The sequence below is a fragment of the Rhodnius prolixus genome, unplaced genomic scaffold, assembly GCF_049639745.1.
Source record: "Rhodnius prolixus isolate KJV_2025 unplaced genomic scaffold, Rpr scaffold_2, whole genome shotgun sequence".
NCBI lineage: Eukaryota > Metazoa > Arthropoda > Insecta > Hemiptera > Reduviidae > Rhodnius > Rhodnius prolixus.
The window spans coordinates 9,142,211-9,165,389 of NW_027411592.1; the positions used below are offsets into that span (position 1 = coordinate 9,142,211).

Consider the following 23,179-nt stretch of genomic DNA (forward strand, 5'->3'; position numbering starts at 1 on the left):
TTGACGACATTTTTTTGGTCGGGGTGAAGATGACGTCTTCCATTGGCTCGACTGTTGCTTTGTTTCTGGGTCATAACCATAGCACTATGACTCATCACCAGTAATGAATGACCTTTGACAGAAAGTCTGGATCAGTTTCAAGCACGACATGTTTCAACTCGATGTTCTTTTTGATTGTCAGTCAGAACTCGAGGAACAAACTTGGCAGCAACCCTTTTCATCCCCAAATCTTCCGTTAAAATTCGCTGAACCGAGCTCCAAGATAACCCACTACTCTCTGACAGTTGATCAATTGTCTGTCGACGGTCTGTGAACACCAGCTCTCGAATTTTTTCATCATTTTCGTCGATTCGGGCAGTTGATGGACGTCCAGAACGAGGTTTGTCATCAATCGACATGTCGCCATTTTTAAACCGAGTAAACCACTCGTATACTTGAGTTTTTCCCATAGCGTCATCTTTGTAAGCTGTTTTCAACATTAAAACACTTTCAGCAGCATTTTTGCCGAGTAGAAAACAAAATTTCAGAGCTGCACGTTGTTCACTTAAACTTGCCATCATAAAAAACGAAAAAAGAACAAAACAGCGCTGGTAAAAACAATCACTGCAGATGAACAGAACAAGCCAGGCAGACAACACAGGCAGGACTGAACTGGCAAGGAATTGCGCTATACACGTCTAGCGGCAGAAATGCGTACTACATAAGCTCCATGCGCGGCAACGCAATTCCGGTTATTTTTGGGTACCCCCTCGTATTTAATGTTCCATTCTTTATAGTCTAATCGAGTCAAATAGTTTTTGAAATAACTCTGGCTGAAAATCAATTATTGAACTTTTAATCTTTTGTGATCAACATTAATAACAATCTGCAATTAATAACAAATATTGGAATATCATTTTTTTATCTGTTTCCCCGATAGTTTGGCTGATTTTTATAACAATAGTCATGTTTCCAATTTGATAGCCAGTCAGTTTGGGAACGGTTATTATTTATGCGAATCAGTTGTTCACATTTCTCTTTTCTGAAACTACCTAGCAGAGGTTTTTTTCATTTTCTTCCTCACTCTTTCCGAATCTTCACTAATTTTAATGGGAGATTTGTATATTTTTAGTTTATTTATGTTTTGTTTCTTTAAATATATTTATTTTCATAGTTTCTTAATAAACATTTCCTAAACTGCTGTATAATCCATAGATTAGGTTTTTTCCCATTTCTCATTCTTCTTGTAAATTATTACAAGTTATTTTTTCTACTCTGAAAAAAAAAAAATGCAGTAGATGTTAAAAAATGTAAAAGCTTATTATATTCTTTTTTAAAATTTATAACGAATAAAAACCAGCAACTAGAGAATCTTTAACAACTTCTGCATCTTTGAAGATATTACAATTTATTATTAACAAATAAGAATAATTTCTTTAATTTCTAATTCTTATTTATTCATTTATTTTAAATTAATTTTTATTTTGAACATCCATTTATGAATAAATACTTACCAGTTTTTATTGAGTTCATTTAGAACTAGCTGTTTCTTTCTTTCACAAGTATGTATCAAGATAGTATAGTAACAGGAAATTCAGTAGGACATTGTTCCTGTTATTAATGAAATAAAGAGTAAGTACGTTTCTACGTCAGCGAGCCAAAGAGAGATTTCAGTTTAAAAACAAACAGCCTTAAACAAATTTCATACCTTTTTAGTTTCAGCTTTCGTTTGTGTTTTTGGCCTTTGCAGTCAAAATCATTTTTGCCAATTTTCATCATTGTTATTAACATCCCGTGGTCTCCAGCTTTTGTTATTATAATTCACCATTTCTGTGCTTTAGACATGTTCCAATTAAACATTTGGCTATACATTTCCCCAAATATTCAAAAATCTTCTAACCTAACCTAATGTTCCGCTTTTTGCCTGTTTAAGGTGACATTGGATGCATGCTTCGCATTGCATACTTACATCTCCAAAAAGTTGCCAGTTTCCAATAGTCTTTTTAAAGCGAGAATCGTTCACGACAATCTATTTCGATCCGGGTTCTCTTGGATGTCCATTAAGAGGTTTCAATTCATAAAGTATCATAATATCGCTTATTCCAATGAATTGTGTGTGAAGACAATTTGCTATATAATTGCTAGGTCTATCTGTTATCGTATAGAATTTAAAGTAGTGAAAAAACAAAAGTTTTAGTACTGCACAGACTTTGTGAGTCTTTTGGTAGTAAGTATTCTTTCAAAGCGATGGATAAGTTTAATTAAGTACTAAGTACCTATTAAATACACGACTTTGAATAGAAGTACTTAGTCGATAAATGGCGTACATAGTTTCTTAAATAGGATGAAAAAATGAATGCCAATTTCAGTCATGATATTGATTGTGCCTATTTATTGAGTACAATAATAAATATTACTGAAATTGGCATTCATTATTTCATCCTATTGAAATAATGAATGCCAATTTCAGTCATGATATTGATTGTGCCTATTTATTGAGTACAATAATAAATATTACTGAAATTGGCATTTATTATTTCATCCTATTGAAATAATGAATGCCAATTTCAGTCATGATATTGATTGTGCCTATTTATTGAGTACAATAATAAATATTACTGAAATTGGCATTTATTATTTCATCCTATTGAAATAATGAATGCCAATTTCAGTCATGATATTGATTGTGCCTATTTATTGAGTACAATAATAAATATTACTGAAATTGGCATTCATTATTTCATCCTATTGAAATAATGAATGCCAATTTCAGTCATGATATTGATTGTGCCTATTTATTGAGTACAATAATAAATATTACTGAAATTGGCATTCATTATTTCATCCTATTGAAATAATGAATGCCAATTTCAGTCATGATATTGATTGTGCCTATTTATTGAGTACAATAATAAATATTACTGAAATTGGCATTCATTATTTCATCCTATTGAAATAATGAATGCCAATTTCAGTCATGATATTGATTGTGCCTATTTATTGAGTACAATAATAAATATTACTGAAATTGGCATTCATTATTTCATCCTATTGAAATAATGAATGCCAATTTCAGTCATGATATTGATTGTGCCTATTTATTGAGTACAATAATAAATATTACTGAAATTGGCATTTATTATTTCATCCTATTGAAATAATGAATGCCAATTTCAGTCATGATATTGATTGTGCCTATTTATTGAGTACAATAATAAATATTACTGAAATTGGCATTTATTATTTCATCCTATTGAAATAATGAATGCCAATTTCAGTCATGATATTGATTGTGCCTATTTATTGAGTACAATAATAAATATTACTGAAATTGGCATTCATTATTTCATCCTATTGAAATAATGAATGCCAATTTCAGTCATGATATTGATTGTGCCTATTTATTGAGTACAATAATAAATATTACTGAAATTGGCATTCATTATTTCATCCTATTGAAATAATGAATGCCAATTTCAGTCATGATATTGATTGTGCCTATTTATTGAGTACAATAATAAATATTACTGAAATTGGCATTTATTATTTCATCCTATTGAAATAATGAATGCCAATTTCAGTCATGATATTGATTGTGCCTATTTATTGAGTACAATAATAAATATTACTGAAATTGGCATTTATTATTTCATCCTATTGAAATAATGAATGCCAATTTCAGTCATGATATTGATTGTGCCTATTTATTGAGTACAATAATAAATATTACTGAAATTGGCATTCATTATTTCATCCTATTGAAATAATGAATGCCAATTTCAGTCATGATATTGATTGTGCCTATTTATTGAGTACAATAATAAATATTACTGAAATTGGCATTCATTATTTCATCCTATTGAAATAATGAATGCCAATTTCAGTCATGATATTGATTGTGCCTATTTATTGAGTACAATAATAAATATTACTGAAATTGGCATTCATTATTTCATCCTATTGAAATAATGAATGCCAATTTCAGTCATGATATTGATTGTGCCTATTTATTGAGTACAATAATAAATATTACTGAAATTGGCATTTATTATTTCATCCTATTGAAATAATGAATGCCAATTTCAGTCATGATATTGATTGTGCCTATTTATTGAGTACAATAATAAATATTACTGAAATTGGCATTCATTATTTCATCCTATTGAAATAATGAATGCCAATTTCAGTCATGATATTGATTGTGCCTATTTATTGAGTACAATAATAAATATTACTGAAATTGGCATTCATTATTTCATCCTATTGAAATAATGAATCAGTTACCAAAAATAATGAACTGTAATAGTTGCTTAAAATATATTGTGATCTGTGGGTTCAGTGATTAAGCAGTCTTCTTGTAGATATCAGATTGTTATGGACAGACAGTGCTTGCTAAGTCAATGCCACTGCCTGAGACCTAGAGAATTAAGGCGTCTATATATATATGATGATGTACTGACGGTATCGCACTACCCAAATAACTGTACACACCAACCACCCTTTAGACTTAAATAAGTGTATTATTTGAGAGCTTAGAAACGAGTCTGGGAATCATGTAAAGGATAGTAACGGGATGTGAAAGAAACCTACAGATCCATAACACACATTGTTATCTCTCTTTGACTGATTAGAGTCCGTGTAATTGTAATTTTCTACATACAATCAGCAGGATACATGTAGGAGAGAAATAGAGAGCTAGTTACACTGGAAGATGAAAGCATTTAGTAGCACCTTGATCGTAGAAAGGAAAATATCTCCCAGTTATTGAAATCACCTTCCCAAATTTATCAGGATATGTTCAAAGCCTTGAATTTTACATATTAGATCGCTACTGAATTCTTTCGACCAGTTTTTATTCCTTTTTGTTTATTAATAATTACAGATAATTATTAGTAAAAATTCCTTTAATTTTTTTTTTGTTTGTTTGATAAAAAATATATTTTTAATTTTATTATAATTTTTATTATTAATGTAGGTGTATGGACTTGTAAAATTCTAATCTATCTGTTTGTGTTTTCTCTTGTTTTTCCGATCTTCTTCTGCTGTACTACTCTACATCTACCCTTCTAAAAAACAACTTCTTCTATCAACCTACCTCTACATTCTACAATATGGGAATGCCAACAAAATACCAAATTATATATATATAAATACCTATCTATATATATAACAAAAAAAATAATACCTATATAGGGAATTACTCCGGACGCACTCTTCACACTCTTTGGTAGGTCATATTCCTTTTTTGTATTTTATACCATTTTTTTTATACCTTTAAAGTTTTAGTTTTACCTACTTTTATGTTTCATTTTCTCTATTTATTTAAAAATATTTATAATAATTCGATTTCAAACGAAAAGGTCTCTCTGTTTTTCTTCTGAAAATACATTTTTCACCAATTTCAGTTTAAAGCAATTTCATTTAACGGCTTTGAATTTTCCATTATTTATTTCTATTAAAACACAATGCTATTGGTGGATTGGATACGTGTTGTCTCTTAACCAATCTAACTTAACAATCGCAACATATCGCAGTATACAAAGGCGGCTCAACTGCAGAGGATAGGTTGTTCAGTGTATGAACCCAGGAGTGCAGTCGACTTTTTAATGTAAATTAGAACTTCCCTGCCCCTTGTTCCATCCGTCGATAAGATCCATCATCCTTCTAATGATGGAATGAAAAGCCACGTTTAGGTCAGGTGAAACTCTATCGCTACACTACCAAATAGAAACCTTCCTTTAAAGGAGGAAAAAAAGTTCCCATGGACATTAGCAACGAGAGAAGCAGATAAATATGGAAAGTGAGATATTAAAAGAGACAATCTGTGTATATTTACAGCTTCAGTAAAGATGTTATACTGTATACTGCGACATAGATGAAAGAATAAACCAAGCAGAGTGAGATCAAGGGTGATTTCTTACGCCTCCTTGCAATCAATAACACAACTATAACAACAGCCGCCAATAACAGTGATTCCTTGGTATCTAGGTGCGTTTCCACAATTAGGTGGAATTGGATCAGCTGTAGATTCCTACTAGAGGACGCGGCATTAACTCTGGGCAATCAACCTTTCGGCACATATATCGCTGCACTCGTATATATCGGTTGCAAGTCTTTAAATTACCTTCGCATCATCATTTTATTGAAGATAACAAAATCAACTTAGAGTCTTGGTCAACTTTCTTAATTGCTAATTGCAAGACTGAAGAACAAAAATTCGTTTAAAATTTTGTTGGAAGATAATTTAGATATCCAGTATTTATTTAAAGGAGGTACATCATGCGCTTCCAATTATTTGATCTTGGAAGTCAAGTGCTTAATTGGGATTCTTATGAAATGGAAGATAAGAAATAGCATGTGCGCAGTAGACGGCAGTTTCTAGAGTTTGATGGAATGATTCGTGGACATTGAACTGTATAGTTCAAAATAACCTGAGTCCTCAACTGGTGCCATCAGTCAGTCGTATGTAAAAAGGCATTCTCAAAAGAAAAATAATCATCATCACAATAAGGGAAGTGATAAGCCCATTTGGTTGGCGTACTGGATACCACGCGGAGATCTCGGGTGAATCCAGCTATTGGTCCTTAGTTTTATTCTTCCTTGGAGTTCACTCATTGTCCGGAAATCGGCATGAAAAAAGTTCTGGGCTTCAGTAACCTCAGATGTTGACATACCTTTAAACTGTAGGCCCAAATTTTTGCTACCTATGGAATTAACTCCCAAAATAGCCAGCCTCACCTTTCTACTAAGATGGAGATTGTTATTATTACTTGTATTTCCATTAAAAGAAATTTCTGGTAAAGGACTAAGTGTCTCCTTCTGCCTTTTTTCCCTCCTTTGCTCTCATATGTGCGAATCAAACTTCAGTCGAACTTTTAAAAAAAAAATTGTTCATGAGAAATTTAAACATTTTTAATTAAAAATCCTGTATCTGATTGGAAAGTGCACTTTCTGTTGTAACTATTTCTTTCAGACTTGTTAGCTGTATGTGTTAAGTAAGTTAATCTTGCATAATGGATGATAGAACCGCATCTTGTATAGTTGAGGCATCTGCACGCTGTAGTGTTGCACGTCTTGAGTATACTCCCAAAATCGGAGGGTGCATCAAAGAAATGTCCTTTATACTCTCGCACTAAAAAAAAAACAAGAGGAGTGAAGCTGGAAAAATTAATTTAATTAATAAATAGTCGCAAACCATAATCTCAAATCAAATAAACGAAGAATTATTCCAGCCTAATGCTAGGCACTGTAAATATTTAGAGAAAGGTCAGCAATTGATTCTTGTTCATTTTTAAAATACCCTTTGACATTTACTTAGCTGACTAAATGGGAAGTTCAGACCCAGATGTTTAATCGAACATTGTTCTAAACTGAAATTCTGTAGCAGATTGAAAATAAGAATCTAATTTCTGTGATCACGAAATAAAAAAGTAAAAGTTTAAAACCATTGTTTCGGGGGGCACATCCGAAATTTATAACTCTTTTTAGAAGAACACACAGAGACCTCTAGTTTATTTCCATGCATATTAAAAATATCACCACTTCTTCAACTCTCATAAAAATTTATATACATTTTGGCTTTATGTTAATATGTAATATATAATATTTATTTGTTTCTCTAATTTATTTACCATATTTTTATTTATTTATATATATACTTGATAGAAATATGCTTCCTTAAATATTTTTTTTTAAAAAGTAGCTTTTCCATTTCTTAAAAAACTATCTCTGTTTGCATTATTTTTTGTTTACATTTAGTTTTCATTAATTTTCATTCGTTCTTATTTCTGAAGTTCAGTTTATTTATTTTTGTTATTTACTTATTTGAAGTAAATAAAATATGCACGGTTAATAAATCAGTGTGTTTAGATCAGGTTTTAAATTCTAATGAACTTAATATGGCTAAGTATTTATTGACTGTTAGAGTGAAAGTTCTTAAAGAGACTCTTTGGTTCTTTGTTTACATAGCAAGGGCACATGACACTCTTGCTGTGTTTGACCCCTGGAACCATCACCCATTCTTTTCCCTGTTCTCTCCAGATCCAATCTCTGAGAGCCTCACGAACTGTTGTTGAAGATAAAGGTCCATCTCAGATCAGAATGGAGTAGCCATCTCTTCTTACAAGAAACATTACTTATTGATGATTTAAGATTAGACAACTGTTCTTACATGCTGAGGTTTATTACTAAGATCGGGCTAATTTATACTGAACTAAGATTCAAAAGAGGCTGTGTTTGCTGGGTACAGGCTGTGCATTGGTGAAAGCACTATTTTCTCGTGACTTCTCCGCAGTTTTTACTAGAATGAGATGATTGAAAGAATTCCTTTCCGTCATGGATATTCTTCTAGTCCGGATGCCTGTTTACATGGTGATATTGTGGTAATAAGTTGAATGAATAGTTGGCCACATTAGGCTAGTCTCTCACCTTTGATGGTCCCGGTTAGGATGTCACGGATTCCCTCTGTTCAGCTTCCAGGATTGGAAACTTCGATCACTTTATTTTCATTCAGCAAAACCCCAAAACTTGAAATACATAAGCAATATACTCGTCACCATCTTAGTATTCGCTGTTTCTACTCATTATTAGAGGAAATAAAAGTAATTCTATAATAATTCACTAGTCAGTCGCAGTCAATAGATATTTCCATTTACTAGTTCATTTATTGTTATTGTTTTTGTGTAGTAAATATGTTTCCTATTCAATATTAATATAAAATGTTTAATATTTCGTTATTATTTTCCCCCCTCTCCAAAAAAAAGGAGTGTATGGCGATGTACAGAGGGTGAAAATACTTTATAACAAGAAGGATAGTGCATTAATACAAATGGCAGAACCCCATCAAGCCAATCTTGGTAAAACAATTGATTATATTAATAATAATTATTATTCTATTTAATAAATTGTTTAAAATGAATTACAACAATTATTTTTATCTAATATTTCAGCGATGATGCATTTAGATAAAGTTCGCCTATTGGGTAAACAGATCCGAGTAATGTCCTCTAAACATCAAATGGTACAATTGCCAAAAGATGGCCATCCAGATGCTGGATTTACAAAAGATTATACTTCGTCCAATTTACATCGATTTAAAAAACCTGGCTCTAAAAATTATCAAAATATTTATCCACCATCAGCTACGTTACATCTATCCAATATACCGTAAGTAAATTGTAAATATTGTAATGATTGTTTTCTAGGTTAATACAGATGACGTTTATACGTCATGACAGATTACTTTTAAAGTTGCAAGATCTTTTAGTTCGATTTTACTATTCTTTCTTTCACTTATCATTTTATTTTCATTTTAACACATTTTAATTATAATTTAGTTTGTGATGGTGGATGCTTCATTAATTCTTGAAGAGCCGACCTTCATCAGGGCAGAAATGTGGTAGTAGTTCTTCATCCTTGTACACATTTCAGGTCTTCTAATCCAATACTATCGACTAGCAAAAGAAAAGCCATCACAATTTAATTTTTCCTTTTAGACTAGATACTTGAAAGATCAGATCTCTCATTTTAACTTCGACCTTGAAGCTGTCTTGTATTTTCTTCTTGACTTATACTTACAATATGGCCAGTCCACCGTAGTCTGCTAGTTTTTATCACCCACCACCTATAAAGATAAAGAGATGACTGAGATGTTGTATATCGCCACAAAGACTGACCATCTCAAGATAGCTTTATATATTTTATGAGGCGCTATTAAAAGTTTTATGAATTAATCAATCTTTAGGGGCCTTAAATTTTACAAAGAATCTGTACAGTGTGTCAAGTGACATCCTTCAGCGACCATTCTTTATTTCTTGACGGAATGTTTATAGTAGTTATTCCAAACTTAGGGAAGCACAGAATCTGCAGATGGAGGGAGAGATTGGACTTGGGATGAACCTAAGTAGGACTTGGTTACATATTCTACCACTCAAAGTATTGGAATAGCTCAGTAAGAGCTATTCATCTTCCAGTGCAGTGTGTTGTAAATCTCGGCTTACAATCAGCTTCCATTTCTTCCTATTCCCACAATAGTATATACTAGTTAACATCCGAGATGTCTGTCCGCGCGATTTCTTCGACGGTAGAAGTCAGCAGTTAATTAAAAATTCTAGAGAGCAACCACGTGGTGTTTCTTATTCTGTTGCCTCTTTAGTCAGAATATTCGCTGAATAAGATTATTGCCATGCAGTGGTCATTTTTTATTTTTTTCAATTTATTTTAAATTGAAATTTCGCCAGTAAACTTTTGTCTGTCTTTAGGCCGAATATAAAAGAAGAGGATCTGAAAGATGCTTTTACTAACAATGGCTTCACCGTGAAAGGGTTCAAGTTCTTTCCGTAAGTTTTTCTCAAGTACCACTAGTTAATAGAGATAGAAAACTACTTATATCAGTGTGAAAAGTAACCCAAATTCATGCTATTCAGTTTTAAATGTTTTCATCCACCTTATTAATTTGTTTAGGAAAGACAAAAAGATGGCGCTACTAGAACTGCCTAGCGTGGATGATGCTGTGGCTGCTCTTATTGTAAGTAGAAACTAAGGGATCCTATCTTAAAGATATGGCAGATTAATAGTGAAGTATGTTTGCTAATCGGGAATTGGACTTGAAGCACGTCTGAAAAAAATAGGCAGTACTTTACTTTATACATATTTATAAGCTTGAATGCCAATCAGGGGTCGTCTTAAAAGAAAATAAATTTGGTATAAAATATAGACAAGCCTGTATTTTCATTCAGGCGTGAGATCACACAGGTAAATCTGGTTGACAAGTTCATTGATTTTGATCAAAATTTTCTACCATTCTTTGTTCTTCAACATTCAGAAGTGTTTGAATTACTTTACTTTCAATCAACAAAAATTGTTAAAAGCTCAATTGCTTTTTCCATCGAATTCCGTTGCGCTGGCTCGTGGTGTTAGGTTTGGTACTGCGTCCTAGAGAAAAATTATCAATAATTGATTCTTGTTACTTCTTTATCTGAGTTTGTAACATCTAAAAGTTGTAGAATAAGGATTTTAAGACAAACTCATTGTATAAGGCAAGAATAGTGAAGTTCTTAGGTGCCAATGAGTTAGCCGACACTGCATTATCATCACCTCATTTTATGAGGCCGACATCTTTTTGAAATCAACAGAACGTTGTTCTTTGTTGGAAATCTCCAACAATTTCTTTCTAAAAAAGTATAGGTAAGGTATCTGACGGAAAAAAGATTGTTAACTGTGACAAGCTTCCTCAGAGGACATAGTGAGCAGGTTAAGTGTCTGGTTCTTGATAGAACTGGGTAGTTTCTGCAGATTTTCTGGGATAATGGATGAGACTTTGTTATATCCCTGTCGAACTTCGAATGCTGTCATTCAGTCCTATGAATCATTGGATATTTTGGCTTGAACATGGGGGTAACGAAACTCCTCATTTGATTGCGGTACTTGGAAAAGGGTGAATTCGTTGTTGCTTTGCAAATTTAAATATCTGTGAAGAAGTCACATTGTAAATATAGAGGAATTTTTTATGACAGTACTAATTTATGTTTATATCACTTGAAATAGGTTAGCAAATAAAGTACAGTGTTCTTTTTACTAGGACGGTTCACTAGCAGCCAAGAATTGAAGGAGTGTGCCTGCCCAATTTTGTTTTTTTAATTTGATTGATGGTGAATTTTACATAATGATACCTCATGACGTCGAAGGTAATAGGCTAGCCCAGGGGTCGGCAACCCGCGGCTCGTGAGCCGCATGCGGCTCTTTTATCCTAATTTTGTGGCTTTTCAGCCTGTCCAAAATCAATTGTATATTTCATTTTATAAAAGTAAAGATATTTTCTCAAAAAGAATTTTAAATGTGATAGGTTTGGAAATTGAATAGAATTACTTATTTTAAAATAAAGTACGTAATATATAGGACTGCCGCCATTTTTATTCAAATACAGGTTTAGTTATTATTTATTCGTTTATTTACTTTGCAATATGTGAAAATAAATATATAAAATTGTCAAAGTTAAGTGTTTTTCAACGTTACGCTTTTTCGGGCAGTTTTTGACGATTTACCCTTTTACCATGCCCTACCGGACAGTTTTAAAACATTTAAATGTTATTGAATATCATAAAATAATAAATTGTTAATACAAATGATCTTCAGAGTTTGTTTACACTATCATCCTTGCGGCTCTTGGTAAGATTTATAAAAATTATTTAAGGAGAAATGGCTCTCTACTTGAAATAGGTTGCCTGCCGACCCCTGGGCTAGCCGAAACCCCAGCAAAAAAGAACTACTCTTTGAAAACAAAGAGTACATTGTGCTGGAGAAACCTCCGGCAATTACATCTAGAAAAGGAATTGAAAGCGTCAGACTAATAAAAATAGTCATCAGTCCATATTAGAGGGTGTAAGAACCCTGGATGAACGTCTGCTTATTCTAGTTCTTGGCAACATGGCCATTTCTTTGGTTTTTCTTTTCACGAATATGTTTTGAAAAACCTCGGATTCACAGGGTGATATGATCCTTCGCATAACCCGCGTGGCTACCGTTATACCCAGTGTGTGACTTTTGAAGTCTGAATTGCATCTTTTTGCGATTTTCATTGAATATTTTACTGCCACTTTATGAAATGCCAAACTAGTGAAAATTGCAACGCTCTGTTGGCCCTGATAATATGAAATCCGGTTGATTCGAACGGAACACCCAGTATTTATTTTAAAAACTTGGCACTTTTAAATTTTAATATTTTTTTTTTCTTTCTTTTTTCCCTACAGAAAATGCACAACTATCAACTGAGTGAACAAAATCATTTGCGTGTATCCTTTTCCAAATCAAATATTCAATCAACGACACTGCGAAGTTAAGCAAAAAAAAAAGTAAGAAATCTAAACAGAAGAAAAAAAAACACCATTTTACCTCCTATAATTTTGAAACGCTCCATCTGGAATTAGCTGGGCGAGAACCTCTTTTCATCATTACGCCGCATAACGACAAAATAATCTAAAAAAAAAAACCTCCCTCATAAAAATGTATTTATTGGTTTAGAATCATACGATATTTTTTTTTTTTTTTTATTGACTCTTTAGAATTGTATTTTCAAAAAGCAAAAAAATTTGTTAATTTTGTGAACTACACAAAGTTTTATTTGTATATTTCTTTTTATTGCTAAGTGCACAAAAAATTTTTTTTAAAAAAAAACATTCCATCAGTTGGATTAAACTTGTTTAGTGATGAATAATAACCAAAAAAAAAGGGAAATTGAAGCAAAACAAACATAAAAACCTCTCATGTAAAGAAATGAAAACAATAGTAGTATTTGGCCTAATTTTCTTAATTACTTCACTTTTTGTTTCCTAAAATAAGGTTACCAGATCTTTTTTTACTTGAAATCCCCGGGGACACCTAGGCAGCTCCATTTATACAGATGATCACATCGTTAGTGGTGTCGTCCATTCATAAGAGTTCAGTTTCTCAAAGTAAATTCAATACTTCTGCTATTTATGCACTCACTATAAATATAATTATTGATAATACATAATATACTGGACTCCCACGCGTAGGTCCCGGGTTCGAATCCAGCAGCTGACCCTTAGATTTTCTCTTCCTAGGAGCTTCTTACAGCTCACTGTCCGGTGATGGGCAGTGTTGTCTGTAACGAGAGAACACTGTCCGGAGGCCGGCAGTGCACTGGAAAAAGCTCCGGGCGCTAATAACTCAGCTGTTGATGCGCCAAAAAGAAAAAAAAAAAAAAAATACATAATATTCTTGTACTGACACAATTAAAGTCACAAGTATTTTTGTGATGAATGTATTTTATTTTTTGTAATAAGTCCATCTCTTGAACTAAGTTTTGTAGCAAATTCTTGGACAAGTCCTAGTAATGATAGTTAACGGGATACATTCCGGGTACACTTTTCAATCAGGAACAGAAGTATGAATTCTGGGGACTGTCCCGCGGGAAAAACGGGGGACGTCTGGTAACCTTATCCTAAAACGGATGTTAACAAATAACCACGGCCTATTTTATCATCGAATCAAAAGGAAACCGCCTTCTTTTTTAAAAAGGAAACGATTTTAATACATTAAACAGTATTTTTTTATTTTAATTTTTGTAACTGAAACTACAAAAAAATTGTAAATAGTGCAGTTTTTCTTGTGTTTTTTTACTGGGTTCTTTCATTAATATATTTATATATTTTTTATATATATTTATATGAACAACTAATTGGATTAATATGTGTATTTTGTGTTGTTTTTAATCAATATTTGAACACGAGGTATTCGCCTAGATTTTTGTGTTTTTTTTTTTTTTGTAACTTATACATTTATTATTATATTTTAAACATGTATTAAGTAGTCTATTTTTTAGCAATTTTTATTTAGTAATTATTTTTAGTATTGGACTTCCTGTTCCCCCCAACAGAAAATACGAACAAAAAATTTGTTGTATATATATTATTATATATACAACAAAAAACTATCTCCTTAAATCTATATTTTGTATTATTATTAGAATCTCATCTTCCTGTTTTATAAATATATAATGATTTTAAATATTTGTTTATTTTATAAAAAAAATAAATAAATTGAATTTTTTTTTTTTTATACTTTTCACGGACACAAAAGTTCTTCCAATTGTGATTGTGTTTTTTATATATATATGTTATATAAACAAAAACTAAAAGGAAAGATTAAAGTGACATTTTTTAAAGCATGAATAGAAAATAAAGTAAAATGTTCAAGTCTTGCAGCACGGAAAGAAATTATAAGAAATTGACCATGTGAGAGGACAAATTTATACTTTTATTTATTAATAAATTAAAATTAAAGGAATAATGGCTAAAATATTTGTTAATTTTATATATATATATATATATGAAATGATACAAAAAAAAAAATGAGAGAAAATAACGAGCTATTTTTATAATTATATTTGTTTTTTGTTTTGTTTTTTTAAAGAATAATTTTTTTTAATTAAAAAATAAATATTATAATAAATGGCCAGTCAAAACTTTTAACTTCACTAAAGATAACAAAAAAAAAGAAAAGAAACTAAATTTATATTTCTACTTAAATAAGCGTAAGACTTAAATCTCTTATCTTGAAGTGTTAAGCCTTTAATTTGAACTTCATATGGTTCAAAATTAAAAACAAAAAGTAATTCTTCCTTTCTTGATTCTTGGAAAGTTTTAGTATTTAATATAGCTTTAAAGAGAACTTTTTATGAGTCTTCAATTTTTTTGTTTTTTTTTACAAAAAACATCTTCATTTTCTACTTAATAAGATTTCCATTTATCTAATCTATATATATATACTTTTTTTCCTTATTCAAATTGAGGAATATATATCAGCGCTCCCCTCCTGTACAACACACCTCTTGTATAGGATACCTTTACATTAAATAAAAACGAACTTTACAAGCTCTCTTGTTACTAAAATTATGATATCAACAGATAAGGAGCAAATATTTTTTTAAAAACAAGAAAAGCGGACAGTATATCTATTTTTGTTCAGTATTTTTATTTGTCTTTTGAAAGCTTTAACAAAAAAATAAATTGTAGTATTTTTTACAAAAATTAATGTTAATTTTTGGGTATCAGTAAAGTATTTTTACATTCAAAACTTATAAATAATAAAATTGTTACATTTTTTTTTTTTTTGTTACTTTTTATTTTGTTAAATGTATTATTACTGTTCTAATATTTATTCCTAAAGGTGTTTTCAAATATGGGCAACTATTTTTATTTTTACAATTACAATTGAATGCTGTAAATGTTGCACAATCTGTAACATTGCCGGAAATATTTGCAAAATTTGCCAGTTTTAATTTTTAAAAAAATAAATTTCTATGTAAACTTACAAATTCTGGTGAAAATTATTTAAATTTTATTTATTGTTTGATAGTCTAGCACAAAGTAGAAGTACATTAACAATCTTTACATTAGAAAGCTATGACGGATGTCACCAGCTTCTAAATCGTCAGTTCTAAAATCAGATGGGAGATGTATTATTTATTGGTAGTAACCCGGATATAGTATTTAAAAAATTTATATCATAATCTACGTTTTGGGTACCATAGAGCTCATTATGTATTTCACTTATATACCATGGAATTATTTATAAAATCGCACTTCTGGCAACTTGATGCACAATTGAATGCGCAAAAAAATACATTTTGTTAGAAATATGTTGTAAAGATTCTTTTGTTAGACATCGCGAGCGTAATTTTTTTTTATTTTCAACTACCTAATTCACGTTATTGTTGGAAGAGATTTACTGCGCATGTCCACATCTGCGAAGTTAAAAAAAACAAACATTCTATTGCTATGTTTAGAGTTGAACCAATTTGTAACTTTTATTTTAGATATAGATTTACGAATAAGATAACTTTTGAATAGTAATTAGTTTGAATATTTTAATTTTCATTGCAATGAACTAGTAATTTTATTATGATAAATGCTAAACAACTCGAACGTAATCCTTAAGATCACTCTTAAGAAAGTCTGTTTCAGTTGTAACTCCCTTTGATGGCAGAAATGACTTCTACCCCAGTCACAAATTAAGTGCAAAACTGCAAATCATTTTTGGCAATGTCTTATGTTTTTGTTGCCCATATAATACATATATGTACTATATAAAGACACCTTAACGAACGATCTTAAACTACATATAGTGATAAAATAAGTTTTAAACAAAATAATGCTAATTATATAATGAATGTTTAGAACAAATGTCTTTTTAAGAGTAGCAAACATATGACTTTTTTTTTAATAAATTATTTTTAAGAATTTTTTTTATAAAAATTCAGTTTTTATGTTTTATTTTTCCTTTTATTTTTATTTATTTATTTATTTTTTTTATTTATTTATAGGATTTGATTATTTCTAGTTTGTATTATTGTTTGAACGAATGTGAGAAAACGTTTGCACAACTTTACTACACTATTCTTCGGTAAAAACAGAAATTACCTTCTTATTCGATCGTATTATCGTATTCAACAAGGCCCCAGCGCGGAGAGAATGTGTGCTATAGGGTACATTTTTGTTTTTTAAATCAATATATAATACTTAAATAATTTAAAAAAAAAAAAATGAATAAATTTTTCTAAAACACTATTTTTCATATTTACGCAAGAATAATTAAGATGAAAGATAAAAACTCTACAACGTAGGTGTTCTTAACTGTTCAAACTATTGACAATCACTTAAGACCTTCCTAAATGTATAATCTTTAAAAGAAAAAATATATATATAATAAAGTAAAGAAAAACGAGTGAAAAAAAAAACTGAAAACAGTAAAATATATTAAGGAAAATTTATATTTATAAATAAATATGAACTTTTCGGAGGGGGGAGTCATGGAGAGTAAAAAAAAAATATATATAAAAATATTCTTTCACTCTTTCCCTTCGATGCATATGTCTGTCTGTTTGTCGCGAAGTCACGTCTCTCCTTAAAATTAATGTTTAATGATTTTCGAGCGTGCGTGTACCGGAGAAGGCTCTCTGAATTCACACAAATAGAACTGATGAAGTTCTTTTAGAAAGTTTGTCCAAATGCAAAACAGAACAAAACAAAAAATATTTGTATTCTGTGAAATTAGTTTAAATTTATCTTAAAACATAAAAGTTTAAAGATATGAGGGAAATTAACTAGGGCCCCCCCACTACGTAACGTTGGGACTACATAAATGCAACTTGTTACCAGCAGATTTTTTTTTTTAATTCTTTTAAATAAAACTCCTTTTTCTTTCAGAAAATTTCAAGAAGCTAATTAATAGAAGTTGCCTCAATCAAAATTCGAGAAAGTTTCCTGAAAAAATGAGGAGATTTTATTTAATAAAATATGCTTTAATAAGCTTTGTACGTTAATGGCTGACAAAAATGTTTTTTTAAAAAGCTGAGAATTTGCCTAAATATCAATACTAAGAAGGATAAGCAATAATCTTAGTTGTTGGACCAATTGAATCCTGATGTACGAATACTTCAAGCTTAGAAAGGCTTGGGTTCAACTGAAAAAATCAGTTTATTTTTCAAAGATAAATTCCCAAGACATACAATCACCATCCTCTAAGTAATAAGGAAAGTAATTGCTACTAAGCAAATTTCCCATATCGTAGATTCCGACTATGATGCTAAATCTAGTGCGATCCAAATTAGAAGACTAGGTTTTCTAAATAGTAATCACAAATCTCAAATATCATCGTGAATTCAGAGGTAAAACAAAAAATGAAAGGTTATTTTAATTATATCTAATGAGAACACGCATCCACTTCCTCTTGGTCCAAATTTCTATTCTACCAAGAATATTATACCATATTTCTCTTGCTATCACTATTGCTAATTCTGACGAAGCTATTCAACTTCTAAACATCTTTTTTTCAGGCCTAAAAAATAAAAAGGAAATAAGTAAAGAAAAAGTAATAAAATACTGTTTTTTTTAAAATAGTTTTTTGAACAGTCGTTTTATTCCGTTTTATAAGGTTAATATTATTATTATTGATGTTAATTAGAATAGTTTCGTTGTGGAACTTAAAATTAAAACAAAATATATATGTATATATACTTATATACATACTTTTAAAATAACCTGCCAAGTTTATTTCTCCTCTCCATTTAAAAGACGACGATTCAATTGGAGGAGGTATTTTGTACATAAGTATCAATAAAATTTGAAAGACCAACAGAAATATAATAAAAAAAATCAAACACAATTTAACAATAGTTCAAAAGAGATAATCCCCGTTTATAATAATAAAATGTTTTTCTTTTAATGAAAAAGCCATAAAATTGTTGCTTGATTTTGCACGTTTATATAAAGAGACATTATTAAAATGCTTGCCCATAAAAAAATTGATCATCACATATTTTAAAGATTTAATTCGTACATTGCCATCCCTAAATAATCAGCCACGCGATTGCCCACCATTCTAGCACAAGAAAAAAGTTAACTTATTTATTTATTTTCTTTCTTATGTCGCTGGCGTTGAATTGTATCTTTTAACTAGAAAAAAAAGACCACAAACGCACACACTTTTTGATTGTGAACTCCTTTAAATATTAGTAATTTTAAACATTTAATAATTAAAAAAAAAAAAATCATATTTACCATGTATAGTGAATTAGCCAATAAGAAGAATAACTCGGATTTATTATTGCACTTTTATTTATAAAAAAAAAAAAAATAAAGTAAAAATAAAGTAAATATCTTTTTTTGGACCAAATAATAATAATAAAATTAAAAGTAGTTAAAAACAGAAAATGAATGCTTAACTGTAACATATCTAAATAATAATAATAAAAAAATATATAAATAAAATAAAATATCTATAGATATTATAAAATAGCTCTATCATAATATTAATATTTATATTACAGTTAAAAAAACAGTTTATATAACTGATTATAAATTTTAATTTTAAAAAACTAAAATGGCTAAATAATCAATTAAAGCTTTTAAAAAGAAATAAAAACGAATTTCCGAAAAAGTGAAAATTTAATAATTTTGCTTATTTTATTAATTTTTCTATTTTACTAAATTTTCTAGAGTGCTACACAGATTTTATAAAAGAAAAACAGAAAAAAAATTATATAAATCGTGATTTTGTGCCAACTTTCTTTAAGCAAAATTAAAAAAATAAAAATTATGGAGATAAAATAATTAGAAAAGAGCAGATGACGGTTCTTGTTAGCATAAAATAGAATAATAAAAAAGTAATTTTTCATTAATTTGGAAAATGTTTATTTTTTAAATTTTGGACAGTTATTTATTATTTAAAATTATATTAATATAAATGAAATCTATATGTGGAACAAGACATATTATAAAAATAAAAGTTATTAATATTATTATAAAAATTAAAGAATATTTAAATAAAACATTTAAAAAAAAAAATAGGCAGGGTACATGGAAAATATAAATTTTCAAATAAAACGCATTATTTATATCATATTGTTAACTGTTAAAAAAAATATAAAATAATTTTTTTAGAAAATTCAGAGAGAGAAATAACCCAACTTTTTTATTACTTATAAAGAAAATGGAAAAAAAATAAATTATTTTTATATATTCTGATTAACTGTTAGTAAAAACGGTTCTTTTCATTGGTTTTTCTCTCGATAACTTTAAATTTTCAATCTTTTCCAAATCATATGTATCCTTTTGTTTTTAGAAAAGTTAGTATTTTAAATAGAAGATAAAATCAAGAAAATTCTTCCATCTATAAAATAGTTTTTTCCTCTCTGCAAGGTTATTGTCTCGAAAGGCAATAAAGAGCATAAAACTGTATTTTCTCTTGGCGACCTGCACCTAAGACCATTAGCTTCAGTTAGACGTTTAGTTACTCAGTTGTATCATTAAGAGTATGGAGTTGGGACTGGTAATGTATCTTCTCAGAAAAGGGTGCAAATCTCTCTTAACAAATAAAGCCTTCACAGTGAATCAATATATCTAGATGGTAAAACGAAATTCACTGTGATCTAAAGACCTATTGTGGCTCTCTAAACTGTAGTGTTCATGCATAGAATGAGGCATCTGTAAAGTGTCAAATGACTTGTGTAATGAGTTAGTGTGTGTGTGTGTGTGTGTGTGTGTCTGTCTGATGATAAGCTGGAGTTGGCTAAACCCAAACAGTTGCAAACATCAACTGTCCTCTGTAGACTAACGAATGCAGCACTGATGCATCGTAATTCCTGGGGAAAATCAAAACGTTCCTTCCGAGTTGCCGCATGACATTGTTGGAGTAATTCAGAAATGAAACTTGTGCGAGTAGCCTAAGGCTTACTGCTATAAGCCGCAGAATGGCAGATGATACACTACTTCATTGTCTTTATGGTTTAAAAATAGCTGGACGTGGAAAATTTTGGTTTCCAACTCTCATGAGAATTATTTATTTCAGTAATATTTACACTTAATCTACAATTGACTTCTTATGAAGCAACTGCTCGCATTGGGCGATAGGATTGTCCCAGAAGTTTTTCGCTTTCGGTTTTGGGCTTGCTTGCAAATGGCCTTCCAGATATTCAACAATGGATTTACCTGGTTCAGTTACATTGGTGTTGGTCTGGTTAGTGTAGAATCAAATTGATGTCCACGATTCTAAATCTCCAGTTGGTTCTGAGGTCATTTGAAGACTACTGGAAGTCTTTTTACTGACAAACACTGGGTCTGACCCTTCTTAATCTTGATGTACCTTCACTAAGTCTAGAGCCAATAACCAAATTTTTTCCACTAACTTAGTTCCCAGACACCTGACGATATGTTGATTATTGATGTGCAATGGATACAAACAAATTATTTTTTGCTATATGCTAACATTTTCTGAATTATTTCAAAAAATTAATATATAATTTTTTTTTTTTTTTGGAAGAAGATTGGAAATTCTAAAGAAAATTTCATATTGTTTCCTTCATTTCCTTAGAAAATGTTGGCTGATACAACAATTCCAGCAAAGAACTCCATATCATCTTTTTTTATATTGGAAAAAAATAATAAAATTGTTTAATTATCATTAAGTTTTATGGTTATAAATGAATCAAATATATGGGATCAAGATAAAAAATAATAATAATAAAATGAATAATAAAAAGTAATAATAAAAAAAGATTTGCCAAAAAACATAAAACTTAGGGAAAAAAAAAGAATATGTTTTATTTTAATTATTCATATGAAGATTAATAGCCAACTTTATTAAATAGAGAGTAATATTATACTTAGTAGTGAAGTTAGTACCATGGTTGTAATTTCAACAAAACTTACTTTTTTTTTAGTCGATACAATTAAAAAAAATAAAAAATATAATAAAAATAAAAAAAGCACATCCCCAGGTGTTAAAAAAAAAAAAAAAATAGAAATGTAGATGTCAATCATTAAACAAATCGTAATTATTATTTTTTTTAAGAATTATTTAAAGCAGTAATATTATATACTAAATTTATATTTAAAAAAAATATATGTATATTAAAAATATTTATTAAGAATATTCAACGTTAATTTAAAAAATAAATTTAGAAATGTTCGATGTTGCAAAAATAAAAAATAATTAATTATTTTAACAAATTTATTATAGTTAGTATTATAGTCACTCCTAGAATTAATTATAGGAGATCTTATTATTAATTTTTAATTATTTATTTTAATAGAGAATGATAGGATACAGAAAGCACTTATGTATTTCTTTTCTTTTAAATATTTAAGCGCTAATTATTTATGCAATCCAAGAAAATTAATTTAATGAAGAATTAAAAACAAAACAAAAATCATTTGATAAAGAAAAGCGCGTGCACACATGTCAATTCCTCGTAATACTAATCTTATGGTCTAATTATTAACTAAATATAAATTGATATATATGTTATTGATATAAAATAAATATATATAAAACAAAAAGTCGCTGTTGTATAGATCGTAGATAAGCTTTAAAAATGAATAATTTTAATTTAAAAAAAAATTATTAAAAATTAAAAAAAAAAAAATTGTGACAATCCATGTTGGATGTTTTTTAAAGAAGCTAAAACTTGAAGTATATCTGGACAATATTATCTTGTTCATATGGTTTCGTTTATATAGCACTAGGGGATCTAGAATATCTGTTTCTTTCGTCTTCATCTAACATGTCTTTATCTATATAGGGTCACCTGCTTAGCTTAGGCCTAAATATATGTTTAGATAAGAAATATTTTGAACAATGAAAAAAGTTTGTGTTGATTTTGTTTCGAGTTTTTCCATTATTCGATGTGACCTCCAAGTTATTTTTTAAAAATATTCTTCAGTTAAAAACAATAACTGGAAAAATACGCTTTTAAATTGAAGACATTCAGAAAGCAGTCATTTATCATTCAATAGATTCGGCCGAAAAGTTTCCCAAGGTCAATCTTGCAATTCACCTCCCCTAGCTTTTCTTGGAAGGTTTGTGAAAAAATCACATAAATATTTCCGTTCTCCAGGCACTGTCAATTGGCTGTGTTATTGTAAAGCAATAAATACCATTAAGTAAGAAGGAGCTGAAATTTTAGAAGGTCCAATATCCAACCAGTGCATCGTCTTTCTCTTTCTCAAGTTGTATAACAATCTAAAAAAACTCGGGCACCCAATAAAGAGAAAGAAGTTTTAAAACTATGAAAATCAAGGATATGCTTAGCTGGATATAAGTGGAGGAAGACATGTTCTGGTATAGTGCACCTTGACCAAGGTTGGAGTTGTTAGTACCAGATGAGATCAGCCTCCGAAAG

General features: G+C 29.7%; 1 protein-coding gene across 14 annotated transcripts in view; it reads left to right on the forward strand.

Moving 5' to 3' along the window:
• Positions 1-21,802, forward strand: part of heph (polypyrimidine tract-binding protein 1 heph) — a 418,918-nt gene extending 397,116 nt beyond the window's left edge. For 13 of the 14 annotated variants that reach the window (XM_074117745.1, XM_074117746.1, XM_074117732.1 and 10 more), the window contains 6 exons: positions 5,173-5,206; positions 8,742-8,834; positions 8,928-9,144; positions 10,239-10,316; positions 10,441-10,504; positions 12,726-21,802. In XM_074117745.1, coding sequence (XP_073973846.1) covers positions 5,173-5,206; positions 8,742-8,834; positions 8,928-9,144; positions 10,239-10,316; positions 10,441-10,504; positions 12,726-12,815 — 576 coding nt within the window. In that variant the 3' untranslated portion in view covers positions 12,816-21,802. Of the gene's footprint in view, positions 1-5,172; positions 5,207-8,741; positions 8,835-8,927; positions 9,145-10,238; positions 10,322-10,440; positions 10,505-12,725 lie in introns of those variants that run through there. The other variant, XM_074117744.1, reaches the window with a different exon arrangement.
• Positions 21,803-23,179: the final 1,377 nt, after the last annotated feature.